The following is a 13,176-nucleotide window of genomic DNA, read 5'->3' as shown; positions in this document are numbered from 1 at the left end:
TCTAGCCCCCTGCCTTCACTAGCAGGACCAAGTACTGATTTTGCCCCAGATCCCTAAGTGGCCCCCTCAAGGACTGAACTTACAACCCTGGGTTTAGCAGGCCAATTCTCAAACCACTGAGCTATCCCTCCCCCCCCTTTTGTGGAGCTGGGCCTTAACCTTTCTGTGCCTCAATTTACCCAACAGTAAAATAGGCATACTTATCTATTGCAAAGGATGTTATGCGGCTTAATTCATTACTGTTTAGAAAGTCCTTTGACATCTGCACGTGCAAGTGCTAACAATTTACATTCCTTCATTGCAAATTTGGATCCTGATTCTGCCATAAACCCAGGGTAGATGGACTTGTTTGCATGCATGAAGCCCCGTTTGCTTTGAAGGGGCTCTGCATAGATGCAAGGGTCTACTCACCCAAAACTCATTGTAGCCTTAGGCAGCATAAAACAAAGTAGAACCGTGCCCTAATGTGTTCATAAAAGCATCTGTTTTGTGCTCTTCCTTTTAAAAAGTGTATGTGAGAGAGAAAAAACCCAGTCATCTTTTCTTCCAGGAGCTTAACCTGCGGATTAAGCTTAATTTTTTTTTTTTTGGATCTAATAAGAATACCAGTGCATTCAACAAAAAGGGTTAGGGAAATAATTAAACATTGTTTCCTCTAACAATGTGAACGAAAGACCTATCTATGCTTCAAAAAAAAAAAAACAAAAAAACTGCTAGTGTATGGCTCAGGGCAATCCACATTATGACAAATTTGATTGCCAGCATGGACAGAAAAATACGGTTCAGCTGTGTTTTTCCGTCCTCGCTGACTAAAAAAAAAATCTACATTATAACTGAGTGGAAAATAACAGTTTTCTAGCACAATTCTTGTAAAGTAGATGGCCCTTTATTTTATACAACCTGTTGTACTCATATTAGAGGGAATCTTTCATCCATAGCTATGCAGTTCTTTGCTTTTATTGTTTTCTGTCACAACTTTAATTTTAATAGTGTAATTTTTGTTGCATGAACAACAAAGCTTGTATGCAGTATGAGCCCAGAGAAATTGATAAAGACTTTGTATAAGAGGAAAAAAATAAGAACTAGATACATTATCTTAGATGAAGACAGACTGGTATAATATCTAGCAAGAAATTGTGACATTATGTTGTCAGCAGAAGCTAAAAATCAACATTTGTTGAGAAATTGTATTGAATCATAAAACTATGTGGTTAGCCACAGACTGCAGAAACTATCTTCTGGCTTGAAGTGTGACACTACAAACATAAACTCTAAAAAGAAGAATAAATTGTGTGTGAGACAGACTGTAAAACTGCCCAAAATAAGTACACACAAAACCTTTTTAGCTGTTTGGAAACTAGCCAAATCCCAGCAAGATGGCACCTCGGGATTAGATATCTTCCAACAAGTTGGAGGGGCTAATAGGGATGCTGTGCTGGGGAAGAGAGAGCCTTTCTGCCTGTATGGATGTGACAGAGATGTCTGCCTGAAGTCCTGACTGGTGCCACCTCCTCTCTGCCAGGAAAAGTCTCTTCCCCCCTCAATTTGACCCAAATTTTCCTTGCTGCTGGTTGCCAACTACTCCCTGAGACAAGGAATAAAAAGGGTGCAGGTAATGTGCATGAGCAGCTGAGTCCAGTAGAACTGGCACAGAGCCCAAGAGGCTCTATATTTATTTATTTCTATAAAGGGAGAGAGAACTGAGTCCTGCTAGGGTAAGGAGAGGCTGAAGACCTAAGAACAGGTATACTCTTCATTCCCCAAGCGCAGAACACCAAGGAGAATACTTGTTCTTGCTGAGAAGACATTATGCAAATAACTGAACACTGCATGGCCAGCAATAAGTTGTTGTAACAACTGTCTTTGTTTCCCTCTCTTCTAGGGTATGCTACCTTACACGTCCTCCTTCCATTTGTACTAACAGTGGATTTTTTGAGAGGGCCAAATAGAAAAGGGTTTCAGCACTACTACTTTCCGAACACTTGCTGGTGGGGGCTCAGCACTTTTGAAAATGAGGCCGTGAATGTGCAGTCTTTTTATGCAGCCATATTGCAATGCAAACCCATGGAACACCATGGTGCTCTGATAGCTGATCTCCATTAGTACATTGGAGCTCCAGCTCAACAGGCCATTGGCATCAATGCCTCATTCAGTCATTGCTGGCATAAAGGCACCAAGGCTGTTTGGAGCCACGCTCAAAATACTAGCCAGGTTTGTCTACACTGTTCAAGAATCGTTCGGGAAATGATAGCCAAGATTGTTAAGTACAGTTTTAGCACTACAAGTGCTGACACTTGTAGAAGTGCCACTGGTCTTCTCAGTGACAGTGATTTTTTTGTTTCTGTTGGTCTCTTCAGACCAGAAACATATTATTTGGCCATCTGTTACACTTAGCGACCTCTCTGCTTATTGCGCCACAATGATGCATGGTCTCAAAATGGGCAAATCTTTCAGAGCTAGGAGAGTCCTGGCCTGTCTCATGCAAGGTAGCAGAGAGCCTCTGAATGCTATCTGAACAGAATCTGGCATATGAGGTATAAGCCATGCTTTGGCATATGGTTTAGACTACTCAATTCTGATCTGACTGGAAGCCACGACCTGAGCGCTCAGACATGTGCCCATGTCCAATTCCCAGGCAGAAGATGCACTGAACATTCTCATTAGCTACAGATCATTAGTTGGATATCCTTTTGCCACATGAACCTCACTAGATGCGAATGAGCAGTCTTCCTCCTTCTTGAGAGATTGGGGTATGACAACCTCCTAAAAGATAAAATGAGATCCTTGAAGCAAAAAGCTTCAAAGTTCAAAACTGAAGCCACAGAAGAAAGAAGGTGCGAGGAAAAAAGGAATCAAAGTGCCACAGCAAAACATTGAAATGAAGCACCAGACATGTAGACATTGAAAGTACAAGAACACCTGACTACTAGGCAAGGGTTCTCCAAGGTCTCCAGAGACCAAAGACTCCCTGCTTAGCATCAACCACAAGGCATGGAGGCTTAAAAATAAAATTAATAAGGAAACAAAATTGGATTTGTCTGAAAAGCAGACACACAAAAGGCTACTCAAAGCTGACTAAAAGCTAGACAGGATGAAAAGCAGAGCCTCACCTAAAGTGAGTTAATTTGCTGACTGCAGTCAAAAAGGAACCAACCAGAAGACTCTTAAGGGCAGGGCTTAAACTCCTAAATCGCAAGTGGGAGAGTCTTGCGCCCACTGCTTAATTTGTAATGAAAGAGGTACTGGGGCTCAAGAAATTTTTTTACATTTATAACTGATGCAGGAAGCCCGGAGCTACTAGGGCTATGAACTTCCAAGCCTTGAGGTGCTGGTACAAATTAAGCACTGCTTGCTCACCACCTTCAACCACTACCGACCTGGCAGATCAACAATTTCAGAGACTGGGGCCTTCCACTTGTCTTTTGTTAGGGCAAACAAAACCCAAAAGTGAGAATTTTGCCAGAATGTTGAAGGCAACATTCAGCTGTCTCCTTCATTTGTTCTTCCCTGCTTGGCTTCCTCCAAATGTGCGCATCTGCTAAATCCAAAGTGGGATTTAGCCCTAAACTGTGATTAGAAACAAAGGCAAAGAAACGTGTTTTACGCCTACGATCCCAGGCCTGCGAACACGTACACGGTAGCGCAGCCCCCTTGCATTACAGGCGGCCGCTCACGCATAAGCCTGCAAGATCCAGGCCAGGACTGTTGTTGGCAGCCTCCTGTTAAATAACACGGGCCACAGAGAGGCGCTGCACTGCCTTTGGCTGGCTATGGTACCACACCTTCGCAACCCAGCCCAGCCCCTGGCTACTTGCGCCGCCTGCAGAGCCCGGGTCAGGCGCAGGCAGCAGCGGACCCTGGAGCCGCGTGGGGCCCCCGCCCCGACACCTGCAAAGCCGCCTCGTGCGCGGAACTGCGCGTGCCGCGCTACCAGCGCCAAGGAGCAGCCACCACGCCCGCAGCGCAAGCAGCTTCCGTTGCGAAAACCGCCACCGCGCTTCGTGCCAGCGAGCCTCTCCTGCCCTTCTCCGATTGGCTCACTCGGTCGTGCGCGTGACGAACGCCCGGCCTCCGGTTGGCCGTTGGGGAAGCGCATGTCCGAAGGAGGGTTGGAGGCGGGTCGCTGTTTCCTAAGCTACAGTGGAAGAGAAGGAAGCTGGTGGCAGCCTCATGTGCGCCGCTCCCTTGCCCTGTGATTGGCGGGGCAACTTTGCTCCGGGTCACGTGGCGGCGTGGCTCGCGCTGGCTGGTTGGCGGGTTGTTTCCTTGGCGACAGAGGAATAAGGGGCGGGATCTCCGCCTCGCTTCACCGCCGCCCGTGAGCGCGCGGCCCCACCACCGGCAGCGCCGCCCAGGAGGAGCTGTCGCGGCAGGAGCGTCCGCCGCCCGGGCGAGAGCGGGGCGGGGGCAGAGCGGGGGCGCGCCCATGGCGGGGGGGTGAGCGGCTCGCGCTGGCGGCGGCGGCGGCGGGCGGGCGCCGGACGGGAGGATGCGCGAGTACAAGGTGGTGGTGCTGGGCTCGGGCGGGGTGGGGAAGTCGGCGCTCACGGTGCAGTTCGTCACCGGCACCTTCATCGAGAAGTACGACCCCACCATCGAGGATTTCTACCGCAAGGAGATCGAGGTGGACGCGTCGCCCTCGGTGCTGGAGATCCTGGACACGGCCGGCACCGAGCAGTTCGCCTCCATGCGGGACCTGTACATCAAGAACGGCCAGGGCTTCATCCTGGTCTACAGCCTGGTCAACCAGCAGAGCTTCCAGGACATCCGCCCCATGCGCGACCAGATCATCCGCGTCAAGAGGTGACCCCCCCTCCCCGCCGCCTGGGAGCCGCCCTGCCCGGTGCCCCCGCCCTGCAGCCGCCAGCCCGGCTTCCCTGCCCCACCCAGCCGTCCGCCAGCCTCTGCCTGCCTGCCCGGCTGCCCCCGCCCCTCGCCCCCTGCGGCTGCCCGTGGCCTGGCGGGACGGGGGCGTTAATCGGTGTCTCGCTAATTAGAAATTGCCGGGCGGGGGTTTTCTCGCCGCTGTTCCCCGTGTCCTGGAAACTCATCTCTGGTGTCGGGGCCTCCAAACCCAGCCGCTTGCACTGGCCGTGGGCTGAAGCTCGGCTTGGTCCCGAGGGTGGAGGATGGGAGCAGGGCCGGCAGGAGATGATGATCCTCCTGGGGGCTTTGTGGTACAGACAAGTTTGCAATTTTCTTGTCTGAAATGTGCCAGGCTGCTAATCCCAGTGCAGGCGAGGGACTGTCCTTAGTATAACCCTGTGGCTGTGAGGGAGGTAGCTGGTACTTGAATGTCACCCACAAAATCCTTTCTTAAAAGTACTTTACTAATCAATTAATTGGCAAAGAGGGATCCTACAGTGTGTGCACACAACATATGTGTTCAACTAAATACAAAATTTAGCTCAACAGATGACTGCATAGATTTTACTTACCTTCCCACACCACTTGGAGATAGCAGAGCACAAACCCCTTCCTCAGTACAAAAACTCTGTATTTATTTAAGGATCGCTGTGATGCCTAGGCCTCATCTACCCTGTCATTTCCATTGCATCTCCCCAGCTGTATTGCCACCCTTGTAGCTTTTGTCATAATAGCAGTGCTTGGTGAATTAGGGTATATGGGCCATCTGTTTTGAGTTCTGGTCTGAGAATGATTGGGTGACACTGGTTGAAATATAAGTGACCAGTGTACATTAATGCTACCACTAGTTGAGCTGCACTAATGGCAGTACAGCAATCTGAAATTTTTGAGATGTCAGTGTGGATGAGGACATACCTGTGGCCAAACCATCTTATAGCTGGGTTTATTCCTGCCTGTGTAGACGAAAGTAACTGTCAAAGAACCATGTTTAAGCCTAAGTATTAACCGAGGTTAAATCATGGTTCTCCAACACAGACACTTGTTTTCTCTATCTCTATATGTAGATATATTGAAGAAAACCCCTTGTAATGTAATGTAATATAATAGGGCCACAACCGTATTTCCATCTTTCTTAATGTAGTCAGGGCTTAGCAACAACATTTAATCATGTAAGTATGTTCATTACATTATCCATGCAAGCTGTCATTTGAGTTTCTAAGGTAGAGGTAAATATTATAATGGGTGGGGGGAAATACATTTTGGAAAAACACAATTCTCATTTCAATGAAGATTTCTAAGTTCCCAGGTAATAATTCTCTGTACACGTGCTTTATAACTTGTCATAAAAGATTATTTTCTCTTCATTTCGTTTGATGTAGTAGGGAAATTTTAAAGATTGAGGGTGGAATTTTCACATGGACCAAAGTGATTTAAGAGCACAAGCCCTATTGAAAGTCAGTTAAACATTATCTGCATTATGTCATTCACTATTTCCCCACTTAAGGATTTTTTTAATTTAAATAATTAGCTATTATGGTCTCTCACATTTATTAAATTCCTATCAGATTTGCTTAGCTAATCGGTCAAAAACTGATTTTACCGTCAGATCCCAAATTCAGTTGGGATCGGAAAATTTAACTGACACTTTTGCAGCTTACATTATAACCTGTAACAGAGATTCTGCAATCAGACCTAAATGTACAATTTGTGGATAGCTGAAGCAGAATAGAATCCAACTTGAACTTCCTTAGTTGACTTCAGTCAGCACTGCTACCAGTAGATCCACACATGCTTCTCCTTTTTTTCTGTTTCCGTATACTCTTACATCTTCTATTATTGTAACTCTTTCACATGTGTAATAGGTGCACTGTGGGATAGTTGTATGATCAAGATGTCATAATACTACAGTGCTTTACAGAAATTAAAACTAATGCAGGTCTGCAGCTGCTAATGGAAATACTTTGCCAATCATGCAACTTTAAATGGGGACTTGATCTGTGGTTAATAAGGGGGGACACCAACTTTAAATAAAGGCATTTTGTTAAAAAATGCTAGCTAAAAGTAATTTTGGTTACTACTGTACTAACCATTAGTCTCCATGCCAACTTCTGCAGTTTTATGATCCTTTTTAAAATTTTTCATTTAAGTATTTTAACCTTTTTAGGTTTAGTAATCTTAAGTATAGACTTGTAACCATAGTAAGTTTTAAAAAAATCAGAAATCATTACATTTAATGTTGAAAGTGACATAAGCTAAACCAAAAAAGACATTGGAATAAGAGCATACACACAGAGATTATAGTGATATAATTATATCGGTACAGTTGTGGTGGTGAATTTCCCCATGTACACAAGCCCATAACCTCAATCCTGTTTACAAGGGTTAGGGTTTTATGTCCTGACCCTGCAAACACTTACACATGTGCTGAATGATGGGAAACTTTGTGTGTGCAAGAAATATTAGACTTTGTGTGGGCACAGCTTCCAATGGCCCTTGATGGATTCTGTGTTAGTGAGCAAAGAGAAGCAAATACTACCTTTTTGTCATTGGGGAGGAGATACAAAAATGTTAAGAGTGCTTACATTTATACTATTGCACTGAGAATTTTCCCCCACAAAATGGGTGGGCAAGCTTGGAAACATAATTAACTGTGTGTTTACATTACGTAAATAATCCACTTAATTTCAGAAGGAGCTGGATTGTTGTCTGAAGAAATTTACTTGTTTGGACAAGGCTAAGCTGCTAGACCAGTGCTACCAAGAGTCAGGAGTGAGGTAAAAGCACAGCAGTTTTCAATGAAACAAAGATTGAAAGTGACACACCCAATAGATTTTCAAGAAAATAAAATAGGTTAACGAAAAAGAGCTAGTGAGTGCACAAGCCAAGAAATGTTCCTTTTGTTGAGAGGGATTAGATAAATTCTAACATTAGTAGCTGAAATATCACTTGCATGATTCAAAAGCACTTACAGAGAAAGTGTTAAAATGCAGCTCCCACAGTTTATATATGTTCCTATGCTGCAGTGTGTACCCGTGTTCTGGCTAGACTGTGCCCACATACATGCTAGCCAAGCCTGCCTCTGGGTATCCACAGTGCACAGCCTCTCACAACTCTTGCCCTATAGCCATGTTCACACAGACGTTGCAGTTATGTGGATCTGATGCTATGGTTTCTGGACACGTATCCCAGATTTCTTAATGCCTTGCTATTTGGAGCTACTCTAGGAATCAGCGTGTGATATATTTTCTGTCCTTCCTGGGCCTCTGTGCAGAAGTGATTTTAGCCCATCAGCTTATTTAGTTGAAGCACTTCTGGCTCTGCACGCTTCTCACTTCTGTGTGTTCCAGCTGAGGCCATGTCATGCATCCAGTCAGGCTGCATTTGATTTAAATCACTAGTCAGGAAGACTCGATTTAATCAAGGATTTCTACATAAAAGTGCATTCTTTTTGGTTGTTATAACCTTAATACGTATTCTTCACAACTCAGAGATAGATGTAGGTTTCATTTTTAGAAAGTACACACTAAACATTTTTAAACTGATTTATTTTGAAAACTTTTCAGATTAGTTTTACAGATATATCAGAAAATGAATGATTGGTTATTTCATTTACCTCACCAGACAGACGTTTAAATTGTTTTGTTTAAACTAAAACAACACTGTTATGTATTCTGGATTTTTTCTTGAACAGCAAAAATATAATATTATAACAAAACAAGCATATGAATATTTTAATTTAGCTAAACATTCAAGTTTTTTTTTAAATCAGGTTTGTTTTTGTTAAAATTGTGTTTAAAATAGTTTAAATGAAATATTTAAAAAAAAAATTGACTGCATCAGCCAGGTCAACATACGAAACTTAAAATATTGGCTTCTGCAGCTAACTCAGTCATCTTCACCTTCAGTTTCCTGTTTATTCATAATCTGGAAAAGAAAAAACAAGCTTTCGTGCTTTTTCAGGTCCCAAACGATTTCTCAATTTGGAATGAATTAGTCCAAAGGAAGAAAATATTCTTTCTACACTGGAAGAAGAAGCTACTGCTGTTAAAAGTGAGATTATCACTTCAACAGTCTCTGAATCCAAGTGCTTAACTGACTTCCACCAGTTCACTGGTGTGACTTTCTTTAAAATTTTATCAGCAAACATGTATTTCTTGAATGGTTCACCCTTGGCTCTGAAGTTTATTATAGTTAGCATTATGGAGGGATGATTGCTGGATGTCATTGTCATAGTCAACTCCTCTTCTTCAGCAGTTAAGGTTTGACCCTGGTACAGAGTATTGAATATATTCTCAAGAAAATGAGCTGGAGATAGTGTTTGTCTCGTTGTTGTTTTTTTAATACTTGTAATTTAACTCTGGTATTGCATATTTCTCTTTTTTAAGATCTCACTCAGTTCCTTCCAAATTTCAACAGCGTCAGCAGTAAAACAGCTATTTCCCTGCATTTTGTTCAAAGCTATAGAAATAGGCTTCAGGATACTCAGCATGTGTTCAACATTTCTCTTAAGCCCAATGTTGAGAGCTTTGGCTGTGACAGTGCCATCTATTTTTTCACGATTTTGTTCACAAACTGTTGCAGATTAGGCCAGTTCTTGATATAGTGCTCAAAACAGTCCACTACTGAGCACATCTTGTGGGAGAGTTAGCTTGGTTCCTCCCACTTTTTTCAGAACAGCTGCTGCAAAGTGGTTGTTTCGGAAGTATTTTGCAATTTCAACAGCGTTAGCCTTTATTTCTGGAACACTGAAGTCTTTGGCGAGGAGGTGCATCAAATGAGCACAGCAACCGTATGTTATTAGCTTGGGACTCTCTTCTAAATAATTTTTTCTCATCTTGGATACATTTGCAGCATTGTCTGTGACCAAGCTGTGTACTAGACATTTGAATTTATTCCACAATTTGTTATAGCTTTTACTGCTACTTCTTGTAAGTATTCAACTGTGTGTATTTCCTGATGTATCAGTTGTCCTTTCTTCTATTGTCACACAAGCACATACAACAGGATCATTGTGGACATTGCTCCACCCATCAAGACTCGGGTTAACAATTTTACCCTCTAGACTTTTTGCACACTGCTTAATTTCTCTTTCATACACTTTATCCAGCAATTTTCCTGCGACATCCGCTCTGTTGGGTGGGCTGTATCCTGGTCTTAATGACTGAACCATGTTAGTGAAGTGTGGGTTCTCAATCATATGTAATCTGCTGGTTCTTACAACAAACTTATCTATGGTTGTTTCTGGATGATGGAGGGCTTTTTTTTTTTCTTTCTGCTGCAGGTGATATACTGTGGCTATGTGACATACATGATGTGACTGAAACACTATCATTGGCAGATAACTCTGAAACTATATCCACCTTCAAGATCACCATCATTTTCTAGTCTTCAGAATCCTGTATGTTGAGGATGGATTCTCCTAAACAAAATAAGTCAATGCAGTTATTTAATTATTATTACCATACTGCTCATTTTGTATTACTCATTGCATTCATTGACACTCAGTACTACTTTAAAGGTGAAATTGTAAAAGGAAGATCTGCCTATTTCAGCTATTTATTTTTTATCACAACTGCATCTAAAATGATAGTACCATAGAGTAACAACTATATTTTTTGCTCAAACATGAGAATTCAAGAATAGGCCATAAGGAAGACAGGCAGTCCTTAAGAAAGAAGTATGAACTAAAAAAGTTTACCAACCTGCCTGAAGATCCTGCATGTTAAGACATGTTGCTTTCATTATCTTCTCAGGAGGAAGCTGCATTGAAGGAACACTTCTCGTGATGTTGTTTCATTTGGGCAACCAGGCCTTGCATTTCTTTGTTGCACTGTTTGCATTTTGCATACATGCCTGGCTTACCCCCAGGTAGAGGAACTTCATTAAAATATTCTCAAAGTGGGTCCCTTTTACGACCTGCTGCCATTATAGGTTTTCATTTCTAGTGAGAGAATGGTAATCTAGATCTCAAATCAATGAAAGCTACACTCAGACTTCAAGACTTCTGGAATATGCTGCTCTCAAACAGTTTCACTTTTGTTTCTACTACCTGTCCCTCCCTTCTCACATTTATCTCCAGACTTCTTCTCCTTGTCCAGATCTATTCCGCCCCCAACGATCTTCTATTCATTGAACTTAACTTTGCACTTTTAGAGAGAGGTAAGGGATTGACTCTGTGTACACAAATTTGCAGAGGGACAATAGGTTTGAGGTCTGTTATTTCTCACCTCTGTATATTTATTTAACTTGCTTGTTAACAGCAAAAATGCTTTAATCTCTGGAGACACAAATCCACAGTTTGAGAACTGCAAAACTAAGCATCTCTGATGGTATCTTCTAGACTGAGCACTGAGTCCCACTGGGTAAATAGAAACATTAACCTAAATAATCTATACAGTTGCCTCTGGAACTGCATAAGATTGGGTCTCTAATCCATGAACTATTGGAACTCATTTACAAAACTTTTCTTAAACGTTACAGGAATATATTGTCTCATACTATAGAATTAGAATTTTTATAATCCGTATTCCATGATACATTATAGCTCAGAAGATATCTCATCTTAATTAAAACTATCTCTAGATAGGTTTTTTCCTCAAAAAGCATTTAATCAAAACAAATTTTTAAAAATCCAATTTTTTTTTTATTTTAATTTTTTTAATCCCACCCTGGAGCCAGTGTTTGTGAAAGAGCTGCCCCTACTTGTGGCTGAACTGTCCATGCAGCAGGGAAGCGGTTCTACCAAATGATAGATGGCATTTCAGCAGCAGTTTCTGAATGGTGGAGGACACAGGACATGGAGGGGAACTCATTCATGGCAGTCTGGAGACACCTGTCCCTTGCTGCAATCGCTGCAGATTCCTCATGTATCCACCGATCCCGTTGTACAAGACAATTAGCATAGCATGGTGGGATCACATCGTTATGCAGACCTGAGACAACCACCAGTGGCTTCAGAACTTGTGCATGTGGAAGCAGACCACCTTAGAGGGAGCTTGCCCTGACCCTTCGGTGCCAGGACATGCAAATGAGGGAGGCCATACCTGGGACTTCATCCCTGTTCAGAAGCATGTTGTGCAAGGCTGTGGGCTCTGCCCTGTGCTTGGGGCAGTGATGAGCACCCATTCAAACTCCTTGTAATAAGGACAGATAGAGGGTGAGTTGCTGGACCTGCGGGCACCATCCTTAGTGTTGCAGTAGAGGGTCTTAAGGTGTCTTGATGCACTCCCTGCAGTGCACACCAGTCCAGTTGATCCCTCTCCTCCACCAGCTTCTCTGATAGGATCTCAAGGAATTGTGGATTTTGGGTGCCTCTCCCAAAATCATGCTCCTTTCTGAACTTAAATGTTAACAGGAACCCTGGAGTGCACCTCTGGGTAACTAGCAGTACACTGAATACGCATCTTGTAATGCTGTTTGGCAGAGCTATGTGGAAAATGGAACAGGCTGTGTTTGAATTAAGGGTTAAATGCAGAGCAGGGGTATATTGACTGGCAGGTAGCTTTTGGTGCAGAGGGGTGAGCGGGAAGTGAGTCGATAGGACTGGGGCAAAGGAGGTGAGTGAGAAGTGAGCAGGTAGGACTGGAACAAACAGGCCCCAGGAATTGTGGGATATAGCTCTGTGGGAGTTTGTGTCAATGTGGAAGTGATACTTAACCACATGCTCTTTCGCAGTTGTGTTGTCTTAAATTTCTTTGGGCTTGTCTAGATACGCAAATTGCACTGGTTTAACTAAATTGTTTTTTACAATATTTCCGTTAAATCTGTGCAAATCCAATGTGGACACTCTTAAATCAGTTTACACCTGGCTTATGCAGACTGACTTAAAACAACATAAGTCAGATGCACATCAGTTTAAAAGTGCCCTCATTAGGAATTTACATCAGTTTACCTCAAATCAGTTTTTTAAATGATTTCGCTAACACCAGTGCAACTTTTATGTGAAGACAAGGCCTCAATCAGTTCAGTTGTCCTAATAATTGGAGGAAGCTCAAGTTAAAATATTACCAGCTAATATGATTTTAAATGTGTAATTCTGTACCTTAAAGACATGCTCACAGAACTGGTTACATGGTGGTATAGTATGGTGTGATAAAAGATGAATTGGTTAACTTCTCTGTGGAGCCAAAAGGGGTATGACATAATACTCTTTTTTTGGGGTGAAAAATATAGACTAAAGAGGTGCTGAATTGCCTTGGTATAAAGAGTAATTCATGCAGGGACTGTATCAATCTACTTCAGATTTCTAGAAAGAAATCTGTACTCTAGGAACTGTATCCAGAGTGCTGGAACTGAATTATACTGCTATGA

At 42.9% G+C, this 13,176-nt stretch overlaps 1 protein-coding gene across 1 annotated transcript in view; it reads left to right on the top strand.

Moving 5' to 3' along the window:
• The first annotated feature begins 4,446 nt into the window (after positions 1-4,446).
• The window catches only part of RAP2A (RAP2A, member of RAS oncogene family), a 36,534-nt gene continuing 27,804 nt past the window's right edge, over positions 4,447-13,176 (top strand). The window contains exon 1 of the mRNA XM_034758234.1: positions 4,447-4,803. Within this exon, the coding sequence (XP_034614125.1) occupies positions 4,490-4,803 (314 nt within the window). The 5' untranslated portion in view covers positions 4,447-4,489. The remainder of the gene's footprint in view (positions 4,804-13,176) is intronic.

This window comes from Trachemys scripta, chromosome 1 (genome assembly GCF_013100865.1).
Source record: "Trachemys scripta elegans isolate TJP31775 chromosome 1, CAS_Tse_1.0, whole genome shotgun sequence".
NCBI classification, from domain to species: Eukaryota; Metazoa; Chordata; order Testudines; family Emydidae; genus Trachemys; species Trachemys scripta.
Note: the sequence above shows the minus strand (reverse complement) of the source record. Positions and strands in the feature narration are given on the sequence as shown.